General features: G+C 41.4%; 1 protein-coding gene across 1 annotated transcript in view; it reads right to left on the reverse strand.

The window, feature by feature from the left end:
- The window catches only part of LOC309569300 (CD48 antigen-like), a 155,029-nt gene that overhangs the window by 16,746 nt on the left and 121,660 nt on the right, over positions 1-16,623 (reverse strand). Inside the window, exons 5-6 of the mRNA XM_082275083.1 lie at positions 12,478-12,576; positions 9,775-9,845 (exon numbers count right to left, since the gene is read on the reverse strand). Of these exons, the coding sequence (XP_082131209.1) occupies positions 9,775-9,845; positions 12,478-12,576 (170 nt within the window). The remainder of the gene's footprint in view (positions 1-9,774; positions 9,846-12,477; positions 12,577-16,623) is intronic.

Below are 16,623 nucleotides of genomic sequence, written 5' to 3' on the forward strand. Positions count from 1 at the left end.
ATCATGGGAGAGCTCATGGAGGGGGTTGCTGTTACCAGGGTTGTGTGGAACCGATCAGATGGCAGAGCAGCCGCTCGAATGCTTCCACCTGACAGGCAAGAGTCTGCTTATCAGATCTACACACAATTCCGGTGGTGGTAGCCATTCGTAATGTGTGCAAAATAGGGATCGACCGATATCGGTTTTTCATTGCTGATACCAATATTTTGGCCAATGCATATCAGTATCGGCCGATATGGGCCGATATTTTTGTACATTTAAAAACATTTTTTTTTTACTTGACAGGTACTCTTGTGGAGGGACCTGGGGGTCTAAAGACTCCCAAACCCCTCCTCTGCACTTATAAGCATTCAAAATGCCAAGTTTGGCTGTTTTGAATGCTGTCATTTTTTTTTAATCTGGCGCCAGTACCCGGAATTTCGGGAAGTGATGTCATGACATCAGTTCCGGGTTTTTACATGGAGACCCAATCAGAGCCGAATGCAGCTTTGATCGGGTCTTCGGCGGCCGTGCAGGCTGGTTGCCCAGGTCTCCCGGTGGGACAGGAGACCCGGGCAAGCCGCGGAAGGCTCCTTGTAATGACAGTCGAGCGGCTTCTCAGCCGCATTGGTTGTCATTACAAGACAGCCAACCATTGGCTATGGATGCCGGTACTGGGGTGATGCCTCTAGCTGCAGGCATCACTCCTGTGCAAGCATTTTCTGAAATATCGGCAATATCAGTAACCTCAGGGGCCGAGTCCCATATATCGGGGAAGTGCATATCGGCCCCCGATATATTGGCTTTCCCGATAATCGGTCGCTCCCTAGTGCAAAAACCTCCACTGTCAGGTCTGTATGACTTATCAGCTGTGATTGGCCCACAGACATCACATGGTACCTGTCCCAATCACAGCACCGTGTGCAATATGATTAGCTGTAGCTATGAAAAACTAATTTTATTTAACTTCTTCAGTTTCAAAAAATTGTGATAAAAAATTACAGCTTCATAAAACTCGCCATACCTCTAACTAAATGTCTCAGACTGTCTACTTTTCAAAAAGAGGTCATTTGGGGGGTATTTGTACTGTCCTGGCATTTTAAGGTCCTCAAGAAAGGAGATCATCAGTACATCAGGTTTGATTAATTTTCAAATATATATATATATATATATATATACCATAGTTTGTATGTAGATGCTATTAGGTCACACAAATCCATAAGATCAAATAACTCCAAAAGAAAGTTCTATTTGTGTGAAAAAAATTATATAAATTGAATTTGCGTATAGTGTTGCATGATCGCGCAATTGCAAGTTAACCACTTGCTGACCACGACTACGTACTGCGGCGGTCAGCCCCTCCTGGGCAAAGTGATGTACCGGTACGTCACTCGCCCAGGAGCCTCTAGGGGGCGAGCACGCGCCACCGGAGGCACGCTCCAGCCCCCGCTCGTTCCCTGACATCCCCGCGCGAGTGACCGGTGGCTCCGATGTCCGCCGGCCACTCGCAATCTCCTGCTGGAGAGGGAGAAAGGCAGACGGCTGATGTAAACAAAGCCGTCTGTCATTCTCCCTGATGTAACTGCAGAGACTATACAATCCTGCTATGTAGGATCGTATGTCTCTGTGGTTACATCACAAGCCACGCACCCCACAGTTAGAATTACGCCCCTAGGGACACATTTAACGCACTGATCACCAGTAAAATTAACCCCTTCCCTGCCAGTGTCATTTTTACAGTAACAGTGCATATTTATAGCACTGATTACTGTAGTAATGTCACTGGTACCCCCAAAAGTGTAAAAAATGTCAGTCAAGGGTCCGATCTGTCCGCCGCAATGTCGCAGTCCCGTAGTTAGTAAACGCAATAACTTATGCGCAAACCATCAAAATACGCTTATTGCGATTTTTTTTTACCAAAATATGTAGCAGAAAACAAATTGGCCTAAAATGTTAAAAAATGTTGATTTTTACATTTTTTTGGGGGGGAATTTCATATATAAAAATTTGAAAAATATTGTTATTTTTTCAAAATTGTCGCTCTTTTTTTGTTTATAGTGCAAAAAGTAAAAATCGCACAGGCGATCAAATACCACCAAAAGAAAGCTCTGTTTGTGGGAAAAAAAGGACGTCAATTTTATTTGGGTACAGTGTCACACGACCGCGCAATTGTCTGTTAAAATCATGCAGTGCCGAATCGCAAAATAGGCCCTGGTCTTTGAGCAGCCAAATTCTCCGGGGCTTAAGTGGTTAAAGAAGCACAGTGCCGATCAGCAAAAAATGGCTTGGTTATGAAGGGAGTAAAATCTTCTGGAGATTAAGAGGTTAACATACATTACACAAAGCTCTGCCCATATAAATTTAAATATATTTTTTAAGTTATGCTATGTGAATAAGGACATATGATAAATATAAAGTAGGTGATATCCCAATTTGGCTGCAAAAGTGGAAACAAACATATCACTCCTGCTCTGTCTCTTCTATCTCATTTTAATAATGATTGCAGTTCCACCTACTGTTACCCTGCAGTGAATGAATATCTAGTGTACACAGGCTATACAATTAAATTACAGCCAATTATGAATAGCACAGTATGGACTGACTCATCAGGCCAAAGCAGTGCCATGCGGAGGCAGTGAAGAACTCTAAGCCTCGTATAAGCTCCAATCAGTGCACTTGGGAAGGAGTGGAAGGAGAGTAAAGGCAGATTTGTAATTGAAGCAGTAATTTGCCCTGCTTAGCAAAATACAGGTTGACTTTAAATTAGGAGAGTCAATGAAGATTGTAGAAGTACAGAAGTAGTAGATGCCTATTAGATCAACCTTTCTTAACCTTTTTACCCCAAAAAAAACCTAAATAAAATTTCAGGTCTACGGGAACCCTTGCTAAAACCAAAGTTTTGGAGATCGGTGGGAAAATGATCACTTACATTGATGGTCAGTGGGAACAATGCCACTAAAAAGAATATTGGTGTCATTCTGATGATTCTTCCAATAGGTCTTGGCTCCAAAACTTTGCAGGCACCATCAGATGGCAGGTCACAGCTCAAGGAATCCCTAGCAACGTTTGGAGGAACCCTAGTTGGGAATTGATGCTTTAAATTGTAATTGCAATATACTCTAAATCAGCCTCTCTAAACCTTTTCAAAACAGAGGAACCCTTGAAATAAATTTCTGGTCTCAGGGAACCTCTGCTAAAAATTAGAAATCTACAACTCATGATACATTAGTGTGATAGTCAGTGGGAAGAATGCTCCTTACTCTTGTCATCATTGGGAAGAATTACCCCCTTACAGATAGCTAAAAGGAACAATGGTGTCATTAGAAACTTATCAGAGAGGCAGAAATTGCTCAAGGAACCCCTAGCACCTCTGGAGAAGCCCTGGTTGAGAAACCCTACTATGACAATAGCTTTTATCAAACATGCCCATATACCAGCCCAGCTATCAAGCCCTTCTTTGAATATTTAGTGTTCATCTTATTCACCTACTGGAGCCAGTTAATAAAAGCCCTGTTTGGATGGAGCTTACAAAACTCTGCCCCCACATAGATGCACCTATGCCTCGTGATTGGCTGCTCTAGTATAACTGTGCACTGCCTTATGGGAGGAACGGGGAGGAAAGGGAGCAAATTATCTCATCGTCTTCCATACTTGGAAGTACCAGCTGTTTTTAAATTAAGTATAATTGTTGGGATGTAGGAATAATAATATATATCTAAACCCAAGAACAACAAACTAATATTCTGCAGATGACCAGTCCTGCAATGTTGTGTGGTGGCTGCATTCGTTTTCTAAATATTTTTTTTTTTTTTTTTTTTTGCTTTTTCATCTAGTGATCCTGCCAGCAACTCACTTTCTAGGGTGGCAACAGTGCCTCTTATAGGGGGGACCACCGGTCCTCTTGTAGGGGGCCTCACACAGGGAGGGGGATTACTGACGGACGGCAATTGGGTCTCTCTTCTTCCAGCAGATGAAAGTTACTTTATCCCCCTCTCCCTGTTGCCAGCTTTCAGCTGCTAGAGGAAGAGAGACACAATTGTCGTCTGTCCATAATCCCCCCCCCCCCTGTGTGGGCACCCCCTCTCAGCGCTGGCTCTGTTAGCTCTGCTAGGTGAGTTTGTTATCTCTGTAACTTCTCTCCTTGCCGTTCTTCCTATACTCCTTGTCCCAGCCTGTATACTTTGCTATGTCTTCCAGCCACAGCTGATCAGCTGCATTCCCATGGGGTGAAAAATTTACTGTTACACCGGTTCCATAGCTGCCTGCCATCTTGGGTGCTTTATATAGCTGGGCTTCCCACTCCTCTCCCCCAGACTGCTTCCTGACCAATGCAACTTTGCTTCTTCTCCCCTATACTGTCAGTTCCCTATGCAAATCCATGTATCAACTTCTTCTACATACCCATTTACTAACTGGTCAGGCAGGAGCACCAACACATGTGCACCGCGGTCTCAATGGACGGCATACCATTCATTGAGAGAGCTGTGCTGTGACCATGACTCCCACATGCATACATGTGAGTTAAATCATTGTAGTTTAGCCAAATGACTGAAGCCCAAGAACCCAGAGAGAAGACAAAACAAAGATAGAATCCCTCTCATGTAGTGATTGCACACCGCTGGAGAGATCTGTTTTTCTGTTTTTTAGGTAAGTCTGTCATATTTATATTTTCACCAAAGCCCCCCCCCTCCCCCCTTTAGAAAAATATAATTAGAGATTATTTAATTAAGGAGAGGTTTGGGCTGGAGCCACCTGTCATTCTATCTGGATGCAGCACCTGTACGAACACAGGCCCTAATTTGACAGGTGTGTAGGTGAGTGGCCCCCAAATGCACACTGTCAGTGTTCGAGCTGTACACCTGCATCTCCACGCCTTTTAAATTAGGACCTGCAACTGTGTTCATACAGCTAAAGGTAGCCACATAAATTAACCACTGATTCACACTGTACAGACCACACCACCCATGTGCATAAGCCCAAGACCACATTCACACACAGATGTATTTATCAACCCAGCTGCTGAGAATGATTTTATTATGTTTTATCGAAATATAGTTTTAATATTTTCTTTGGAGGGGGGGGGGGGCTGTCAGATAGTCTGTTCAGGGCCCCATGATTTTTATCAGCAGCCCTGGGTGGCAACCACTACTTGTTCTATTTATGGAGAAGCAGCACAGCACTGTCTATCCAGGATAGGACTACAGAAAACCTCTCGCTCTTCGTAACTTGGCCAGACATTGATATCACTGCTTGAGATTTCAGTACTGCACATTATATTATGACCTCAGTAGATTTCTGGCAGGATTAACAGGTATTTTTCCATACTTGCAAATGTTTTTAAAAAGACAGAACATGGCAAAGTGTACATATATTGGATTAATGTACTTAAAATATGTGTTTATATGTTGCCCTGACACTTTAAATAAATTACTTGCTTTTCCCTCAATGAGTAGTGTATAGTTTACTGTATGCTTACATTCGTTTATTTCTGTAGTGTATTTTTTCTCCAATAATACATTTATATGAAAATTTTTACATCGTAAAAAAAAAAATAACAAGAGTACAACCCCAAGTAGGGGGAGAAGCAAAACAAAGGTATGGATACGGACATAAACTCACATTTGGCAACAAATAGTAGTGTACATCATTTATTGTGATGGAGACAACCAATGGATTCAAGGGTTCCATATTTGTTGGAATTTAGAATAAGAATCTGATAGCAAGAGCTTTTTACCATTCAAGGGTAGGGTTTAAGAAAGCTTTGACTTCAGAGACAGTGTGAGCTAATTCGCTCCTCTATGATCTCGCAATAAATAAGAATTCAAGTACAACAATATTTCGAAATTGCGTCGGAAAGCGTTCAATACCCAAGCATAGGTGAGCTAATGCCAGGTCATGCCTACTGGTCATTCCTGTGATTTGGGAGATAAGTTGTTCCAGAAACTGGTTAGGCCCTTGCATGTCCAGAAAATATGGAGAATAGTACCTGTCTATCCATATCTTCCCCATCAAGGAGGTGAAACATTCAGGGAAAATCTAGCTATACAGTGGGGAGTGAGATACCAATGTTATATAGTAGCTTGAAAAAGGAGCATGCCCTGACAGTCCATCCCAAGCACGCCGGTGACATCCACACAGAAGAGGCTGCGGTCCAGCCCTTGGCTCCACCACCTTACATAAATCCACATCCTGCGGATGCAATTATAGTATCTGTATCTTCTTATAAAATAAACTTCTGAAGAAGCGGTCCCAACACCGCAAAACATGTAAAGTCTTGTTGATGGACATGGACCCCCTCTACTACCAATTTACCGGATGTTCAGGTTTTTTGAAAATTTGCACTTCTCCATGTCCTATCTGTTATAACACATCTTCACTTGCTGTATCATGTGTTCTCTGAATGGATGTATTCATTTTTTAATGAAATGTTTGTCTTGATTCAATAATAAATTTTCTATTTTTTATACATTTGTTTCTATAAGTTTTTGTATGACACCATAAAAATCCCGCCAGCCCCTCCCACCTGTTTCTTTGACCTTCCGCGTTGCGGATGCGGTGGCCCATTCACCATAGGGTGGATTGGCGTCTTCCACCATTGGATCTGGGTCAATTTCTTCGCATCCGCCCCATGGAAACTCTTTGAAACAATTTTATAAATCCACATCCTGACGGTCAGGAAAGTGCTAAGACTGGCTACACATGACCCGGAAGGCGGCCCCGATGCAGACTCTGACCTCCAGGGGACCCCTATGTGCCTGTTTTACATTTCTTATGTGAGTTTATTGCTTCTTTTTACTATTAAATTATCTTCAGTTCTATACTCAGAGGCACCTGTTTTCTTTCTTATTCCCACATGTTTGGAGATCGCTTCCGCTTCCTTCCAGGCTGGCCCTGTGTTTAGAGACTATGCTCCATCCATTTATGGACAGATCTGATACCCTTTAAGACTGTTGCATTAACACTGCATTATCCTGAACGTATCCCATGCTTGCGCCATTACTCATACTTTGTACCAATGGAATATAGGCTTTTGAGATAATTCCCAATGACTGACACAATGAGTGACAGGGTAATTGTATCTCTTGTAACCATTGAACATCATAAACCACGTTTTGAAGGTCGGATCTGTAGTGTGTTTTAAAAAAATCTTTTTTTTTTTAATTCACCATGCAATGTACCAGAAAACTATTTTATGGTTATAAAAATTGTGAAAACCTTGCAGAACATAATTTGTACCTTGTATCTATACAAATATTAGAAACTTCCAGTGAAAACAATATTATTTTCTCAGTTTTGCTTCTTTGCACCTTTTTTTTTTTTAATTCAAATAGTTTTTATTGCAATTTTTGTAGTTACACTTTTATAACACTAGACACAACTCAGTGACATACATCCTCATTCACAGTCGTGAGACATTTCAGAAATTTCACAATAGTTTTAGGCTTTATGATCCATCAAAAGCAATACATGGACATAAGTGTAGCCTGTATATTAACACCACTGATCAACATAACATATACATAACATACACATAACAATAATAACATTTAATCTAGTTATGTTTATTTAAAGCAGAGGTGTCCACAGGCTGCATGTTGCCCAAGATAGATATAAATGTGGCCGAACACAAAATCGTAAACTTACTTAAAAATGTTGATTTGTAATTTTTTGTAAAAATGCATTTAAACTTAGGGAACACATGCAGTGGAGGAAAAAATTGACAGTGTCTCATTACCGGACTTTTATAAGTTTTATCTTCCCAAAGAAAAATGTCCCACTCTTCACAATCATGCTTTATTCATGTCATTAGTTTTCGTCAGCACCTATATTCGTGAGTAACTAATTTCAAGGATGAAGCACATGAAGGGTAAAATTAGAACCTAACAATCTGATGAGCACCTAGAGAATTGTTTTGAGAATTGCTACTACATCTAGCCAACCAGTTATTGTTGCGTTAGTTTATCAAAAACAGTGTCAAATATTGCATTCGTTTTATGTTGCCCTCTTTTACTTTTATATTAAAAAATATTACCAAACAAGTTAAGTTTTGTTACTCGGATATTGTGCAAAAAGGTAAATCAGCGCAATTAAATATAAAGTGGTATAGTGTTAAGACCCAATAATTTGGGACACATAAAGAAAATACAGCAGCTATATAGAACCTCCTTCACTAACGGGAGAAATGAACTATAGACAAATATGTATACAGCGCTATATAAAATCAAATAAAGTGACAATGTGCATCATATAAATCAATAAACTCGCTTACAGTGCAATATATATTCCTCTTAGGTGCAATATATAATGTCCATAAAGTGCATTCAAAGTAAAGTGCATAAGAGTCCACTAAAATATAAATATAACCGTGGTTTAAAATTCAATAAAGAGCTTGATAGATGTTTCCATATAAAAGTGCAAGTGACACCACGACCGTTTAGCCACCAGATGGCCTCTCACCTCACTGAAGCATTAAACCAGCATTGAATCCTCAATAAAAATGCCACTTCCTGGATCGATCTCTCACCATCCCATGGACATGATATGTGAATAAAGATAATGAGGCATCTAAGTGTACACAGCTATTATCCTTTAATTGATTCACATTCAAAGTAGAATTGCACTCACATGAATCGGCACAATGGGCTTGTGCGGACCGTACACGCCAAAAACAGTAGCTGTCGGGAGCCGTGCTGGTGGGTCGCCACTTGTCAGACCCCCTACTGAGGAAGTCGTGATGCGAAAGCATAAGACACCACGCATATAGGGGACGGAGACCTGGACGGACGAGCGGCGACCCACCAGCACGGCTCCCGACAGCTACTGTTTTTGGCGTGTGCGGTCCGCACAAGCCCATTGTGCCGATTCATGTGAGTGCAATTCTACTTTGAATGTGAATCAATTAAAGGATAATAGCAGTGTACACTTAGATGCCTCATTATCTTTATTCACATATCATGTCCATGGGATGGTGAGAGATCGATCCAGGAAGTGGCATTTTTATTGAGGATTCAATGCTGGTTTAATGCTTCAGTGAGATCGATCCAGGAAGTGGCATTTTTATTGAGGATTCAATGCTGGTTTAATGCTTCAGTGAGGTGAGAGGCCATCTGGTGGCTAAACGGTGGTGGTGTCACTTGCACTTTTATATGGAAACATCTATTAAGCACTTTATTGAATTTTAAACCACGGTTATATTTATATTTTAGTGGACTCTTATGCACTTTACTTTGAATGCACTTTATGGACATTATAAATTGCACCTAAGAGGAATATATATTGCACTGTAAGCGAGTTTATTGATTTATATGATGCACATTGTCACTTTATTTGATTTTATATAGCGCTGTATACATATTTGTCTATTGTTACTCAGATAGGTAGATTTATCTATATCAGTAGTCGTTCATTTGTGATCTTCCTGACTATTTCTGCTCATCATCTCTCCTTATTGTTAGTGTATTTTATGTGCGGCCCAAGACAATTCTTCTTCTTCCAATGTGACCCAGGAAGGTCAAATGGTTGGACACCCCTGATTTAGAGAATAAAAACAACCTTTAAAGGTATACACTGAGATATACTAAAACCACAGGCACAAACTGTAAGCTGACCTGTCATGTAGAAGACTACGATTAGACATTTCACTATCAATATGTTTCTGTAATTGTACCATATCCACTTAACTGGAAACAATTCTTGTTAGGCGTCCAACCCAAGTGTCAGTCATAAACCAAGCTACGTTCTGCAAAGCACAAAAGCGATATTTGCCCCAAGCAGGAAAATGTTTTAGTCATTTACCTGAGTAGTGGGATTATCATTGGGAAAGATTGGTTCACAATACAACGTGACAGATTCTTGTTGAATTTGTTCTCTACCTAGAAAAAGGTTATAGGTTTGATAAGCTTATTCACTTGCTTGCTTTTTAATGCCTTTAAATACTCAAATGGTAAACTCTCCCTAGGCCCTGCTGCTTCTCACAAAGGGATGTCACTCTTCATACTACAACAGAGGTATTCTCAGGTGTTCTCATCATTCTCCCACAGTCTCCAGAGCATAAACAAGTTAAAAATCAAACAAGGAGAGTGGGATGGGTTCATAATGGATACAGCAGCTATGTAGTCCTTGGAATTCAAGTGTGGAGATCTCGGGGCTCTCTCATCTATTTTGAATAATGCAGAAATGAAAAAATCCATAGTTTTTAACCTCCCTGGCGGTCTGATTATGTCCAGATTTCTGTGCTAAAAGCGGTACATTTTTTTGCTTGGAAATCTGTTATATTTTAAAACTCACCTTCCCCTGCGATCCCCCATCGTCCTCCCCCGCCGTCCTCCCCACCGTCCTCCCGCCATCCTTCCCCTGTCCTCCCGCTGTGTGCTCGGCCGATGCCGACACCTGTCTTCCAGTTCCCTTCCCTGCGAGCGTTGCGACGCAGGGGGGTGGAACCGGCGGCAATTTAAAAAATGTACATACACCAAATTACATGATACAAAGCTGTGATCCTAACAGATTACACTGTATCATACCATTTTACCACAGGATTTCACCTGGTGACTTTTCCAGTGCCCTGCCTGTGCTTTTCCGGTTCTTTGTGCCTGGAAAATAGAGAACGACCATGGCCTCCAAAAAGCGTTCTTTTTGCGCAAAAGCGCTTTTAGACAAACTGAAAAACAGAGACAGCGAAACTGAGTTACTTGAAGAACTGAGCGATAGCGATTCATGGGAAAATTCGACATCAGGTACTGAAAGTGATGACAGCGACGATTCTGATGTCTCTTTCTGGCACATATCCTTCCCAAATTCCACAAGCTATGTGCCAGAAAAAGACATCAGAGTCGTCGCTGTCGTCACTTTCCGTACCTGATGACGAATTGTCCCACGAATCGCTATCGCTCAGTTCTTCAAGTAACTCCGTTTTGCTGTCGCTGTTTTCCAGTTCGTCTAAAAAGCGCTATTGCGCAAAAAGAAGGCTTTTTGGACGCCATGGCTGTTCTCTATTTTCCAGGCACAAAGCACTGGAAAAGCACAGGCAGGGCACTGGAAAAGTCACCAGGTGAAATCCTGTGGTGAAATGGCATGATACAGTATAATCCGTTAGGATCACAGCTTTGTATCATGTCATTTGGTGTATTTACATTTTTGAATTTGCCGCCGGTTCCACCCCCCTGCGTCGCAATGCTCACAGGGAAGGGAACCGGAAAGCAAGTGCACAGAGCGGGGAGAGAGTGCAAGGAAGCCGGGGAGGACGACGGGGAGGACAGCGGGGGATTGCAGGGAAGGTGAGTAACATTCTGGGGTAATCCCAAGTGTGGCTCGGGGGTTACCGCTTTTGGTACTGAAAGTTAACCCCGAGCCACACTCAGGAATACCGCCAGGGAGGTTAATAGAACTTTCAAGTAGTGTTGCAATGTATTGAAAATGCAGCATTTTGTTGACCTGCATTACACTATTCAAATCACTTGAAATGAAAATTGGGTGCAAATAACATAACAATGCATTTTGATATGAAAATAACCTCATCACTGAAGATTCTGACAAACAAACGTCTTCACCGCCTAGAAAAAGCAAAATATCAGGTTTGGCTGACTGACTTATTTTCCATATTGACGTGTTGAGAGCTGACCTTTTTAAAGTCTAATTGCAGCTATTTGTTTCTCATTTGGGATATTCACCACTGTGACCCCAGTAAAATAAATGGGGGTAGAAGTTATACCCAGAATCGGAAGGCAAAGACCACAATAAAAACATTGCCAGATATTGCAACCCTTCCCCACACTACTTGAAATTTACTTGTTTTGCCCCATCACTTCCCACCCTAACCACCATGAGGGGAATCACTATAAAAAGTACACAAATGGTAATAAAGCCCTGACTGAAGCTCTGAGCCTTCCTCGTCTCCAAAATAAATAAAACATGTTGGCAGAATTTGAGCTTCCAGAGCTGATCCATTTAATGTGCCTGGTGAGTAGAGGACAAGGCCACTCTCACCAACCAGGTACTGAGATGTCTTTTAAGTAGTCCTGGTAGCTTAGACATGCACAGAATTGAATGGGTGTATAGGAAATTTATGAGTAAATGAGAAATGAATAGGATTATGGGAAAATCATGGTTGATGGACTGTTCTACTTGATTTTAATAGAAGCAAGGAGGAACTACAGAAGTCCAGAGCGCGGCCTCTTTGTTTGATGGTTTAATAGATGGAGGAGTCAAATCCTATAGAGAGACCAGCACCGGCAAGAGATCATGGGCTGTGAAGTGAGGCAGAAGCAATCTTTGGGATGTTGTAGCATTTATTTGCATACAGTTGAAAATGCAAATAACTCACATTGATATGAATTACATTTCTTGCACAACTGACAATACACAATAGGAGTCATTAAACTTAGTTCCCCAAGCTGTAATACAGGTGTTCTTTATAATAGTTATTATTGAATATGAATGACTGTCTGTCATTATAGCAAAAAATATAGCTTAGCAGCTTAAAGCCAATTGTCACATACGCACCATGCTCTTCCTCTTCCTCTTCCTCAGATGAACCATGGTGTCGGTTATCATGGATTGTCATTTGTGGCTGGTCACCGTTCTCACTCAACTTTGATGACCCTAAGGGCCAGAAATGTAAATAAGTTTAAAATTCAATTTTGAGGGGAAAGAGGGTGTTTGGGTTTATTAAATAAGAGGATCAATGCGCTACCCAGAGGGGTTTGATAGGAGTAAATCAATTCCAAAAAATCAAATAAATAAAAAAAATAAAAAATGTGAAAAATAAAAAATAAAGAAAAAGCTGCCAATCTAAATCGGTGTCCCCACCGTGAATTGATACGTGTATGGTGTAAAAAATCGGCGCTAATTCAAATCATAAATAAATGTGATACACTCTGTGACAATAACGATGTCCACCACTGTGGATAGTGCTCTATGTGATTAAACCTGATGCAAAAAATTCGAAGTAAAATCAATCCTCAATATAAAACTGTAAAAGCGAGCTTATACACAAAAGATCTTCAGTGGATGACTCTGAAAAGACTGTACATAAATAAAGTCCTCAAATAAATAAATAGTGTGTCAATCCCAAGGAAATATATATATAATGCAATCACACAATCAATGCAATCGATGAAAAAGGGCGATGCTCAATATAATCGTTGATGACTGATATGTGATGAAAAAATTCCTAAAAATATTTCATAAAACAATCCCCACAGTGTCCAATATACAATCAAAGATGAATGAAGTAAATCTTCAAAGGATCAACCAATCGTAAAATATAACATCAATAATCTGGATATCGATCCAATCTCCAACAAACAGGTGTGTAGTGGCCGCTTACCTCCCACACACACTATCTGCACATGTGTGTAATCCAAACAAGCCGATTGCTTTCCTTTGAAATGGGCTTCCGACCTCTCTCCTCTCTTGCGGGCATGAACGAAGCCGGACGCTTGGCCGGCTTCTGTCGAGTGGTGGACATCGTTATTGTCACAGAGTGTATCACATTTATTTATGATTTGAATTAGCGCCGATTTTTTACACCATAAGGGTATTTGGGTTTACCTAAACTTAATAACAAACATTTAATGTTTGTTATTGAGTTTAGGTAAACCTTAATACCCTAGAACAGGAAGTGTATTAAGCCTTGTACACACTGGCCAAACATTGGGCGGTATCGGCCAGTTCAATGAAAACCGGCCAACATTCGGCCTGTGTGTACGGCAGCAAGTTCGACAGAAGCCGGCCAAGCGTCCGGCTTCTGTCAAAGAAGCATGACCAATAAAGGTCTGCCAATCAGCATCAGATCAGCGCTCTCAGCCAATGGATAAGAGCGCTGGCAGGGGCTGTCATTCTGTCAGAACACAATAGCTCAGCGGGCAAGATTGCTGTACTAACATTGGATAGTTAGTACACTGGTTCCTCTTGAGCCCTCCAGTTTTTTCTTTCAGCCTGCTGGGTTGAACTAAAAAAAAAAAAAAAAAACTGCTAGTGTGTACCAGGTTTAAATGGTAGGCTCACAAGTTAAAAATGAAGAAACAAAAAATCCAAGGGTCACAAATTGCGACTTGGCCCCATGCTGCAGGGGGCCCATGTTGCCCCCCTGTATGCCTGGATGGGAGGAGCAGCGGGGGCGGTTGCATATAGAGAAGTCGGTCTCTCAATTTTTCTCCTGCAGTTGCTGAATGCCCGCCTTTCCTCCTCTCTCTCCCGTGGGCATTCAGCAACTGCAGGAGGCAAATGGACAGATTGGTTTCTCTATTTGGAGCTGGCCCCCGCTGCTCCTCATGATTAGCTTCTTTCTGTTGCACACACCCCCCTCCTGTGTTCTCCCCAGCCCCCTGAGCTTTCTCCTGGCTCCCCTCCTCATCCCTATCTGGATCTGTCAGGATGGAGAGCGGGCAAGGGGCTGGTAATGGTGTCAGTTATTGGTCCCTTTCTTTTCTGAATGGAGAGTCCGTGATTCATACCAATTACTGACTTTGTCCATTCATAACTTAAACATAGTAAGCTGTTTACTATGCTTCAGATTGTGAATAAACGGGAAGCTCTATACAGAGCTATTCCTGTCCATTCAGTCTGTGCAGCTGAGGCTACAGAGGAGATTGAGGACTATGTCCCCAATCTCCTTTCTCCTGTCTCAAAGGTAAAACATCAGAGGTTTGTTTAGACCCCTGATATCTCACTAAAGCCTCCCAATGGGGCTCCCAAAATGAAAAAAAAGTCCCCGTTCACACTAAGGCGACCTGTGAGGCGACCTGGTCGCCTCACAGGTCGCCGTAGGTCGCCTTCCATAGGGAAGCTGCGGACCCGTTCTAATAGTCGCTCCGACTTAGAAAAAGGGTCCGGAGCTTCTTTGGGGCGACCTGGAGGCGACTGCCATAGACTTAAATGTTATGAAGTCCGTGCCGGCCACTCCGAGGTCACGGCGCGCTGCTCGCACCGCTACCTCCGAGGTCGCCCCTCCAAGTTGGATCGCCCCAGTGTGAACGGGGCCTAAGATAAAAATAAGGTAAAAAAATAAAAAGTTAGAATAACCAAACATAAAAAACTACCAGGGTTACAAAGGTCACTCTTGTGACCGGGCCCTGACGTTCGACCTCCAGGCTTGGTGAGCAGGACCCCAGCCGGGATCAGGGGTGCCCTTTATGGTTTCCTGCACTGGGGCCCTAACGGTTCTAGTTACGCCACAGAAAAAAGCCTTAATAAAAGAAAATGAATGCAGCCATGGCATCTAAGGACCAGAAAGCTGCAGTACAATTAGGTGGTTGTTCTTTGGTTTAGAAGAACTTTACCCTTTTGTTCTAGTTTCTTCAGCTGATAGGTTATTTAAAAAACTATAACACCCTAGGAAAAGCTGTCAGAGCTTTATGTTTTGCATTAAATTAGAGAGTTTTAGGGAAAAACTCATTATAATTCACATGAATTACACATTTCTGGTCGCATCCTATTTAAACATGCAAATTTGGGTTTAATTACACTTTTTGGGTTAGAGAAGAGCAAGCAAGAGAAGCGATATGCATATAAATTTACCCACTGAAGGCCCAATGTGGATTCAGTCCTTTTGGATATTGTTGCAATTTTTATGTCAAATTCTTTTAAATGATTTTAAGCAGTATTGTACATACAAAATATTCATAGTGCAGAAAAAATGAAAAAGCTTAAAAACAAAGTAGACAACAAACCCAATTTCTGTGACTACCGGTAGTACAGCACAAACCTCATTCAAAGTTACAGATCAAAATGCCAGATGATTCTATACTGTTGCAGTTCAAAAAAAAAAAAAAATTGAAGCACAAGATATTAATCAACACTTGATATCTTTGTGGAAAGTAGTTTTAATATAAAATATAACAATTAATAAACTGGCTGCTGCTGATTACTACGATAAGTAGAAGTTATTCTGTATAGTTGTTTATATTTTAATGTTTTTGAATTAAATACAATTTTATTTATTATAACAGAAGCATATATATGAATTCTAGCTTAGTATATTTTTGTTGGTGGATTATACACCTAAGCATGCATTTCCAGTAAAAGCGTACTGGTAAAGATTAAAGATTACGTTTAAGTATGGCTTTTTTTGCATAGTTACATTGGTCCAGCTTAGACTAACGTATGTATGTGCCACACCTGGCTGGTCCCTTTGGAAGTTGGAAATTACTGTAGTAGACACCACCATACCTCCCAACTTTTGAACTTCAGAATGAGGGACACTGGAGGAGTGAAAAGACCTGTGGGACGCTGCATTGCGGTAAATTGTGGGCGTGATTAAGTGCCTAGCAGTGGGTGGTTGGAGACTGCGGACATGATACAAGTGACTGTCAGAGACTGCAGACATGACTAGGGTAGTTCAGATCCCACCTGTTTAACCATATTACCTGGATCAGTACCCAACACCACCCCCTTTACCTTTAAATGACAACACTAACTCAGCATTGGGATTAAATGGCCGGTTCGGCCTTTTATTAAATAAAACCATAAATAACAGAAAACGTAAAACAGTCAAACCAATCCAGACCAAAGAATGGTTGCAGATCCTTGACGATACTATCTCCCACAACTTTGGAGTCTGTGGTACCATTAAGTTAGGTTCTGTCCCCAGCCAAAATGTCTGCTCTGCCAATAAGGTAAGAGTCCTGACCTCTCATATCCCAACAA

The sequence above is a fragment of the Pelophylax lessonae genome (assembly GCF_965119305.1).
Source record: "Pelophylax lessonae genome assembly, chromosome: 13".
Lineage (NCBI taxonomy): Eukaryota > Metazoa > Chordata > Amphibia > Anura > Ranidae > Pelophylax > Pelophylax lessonae.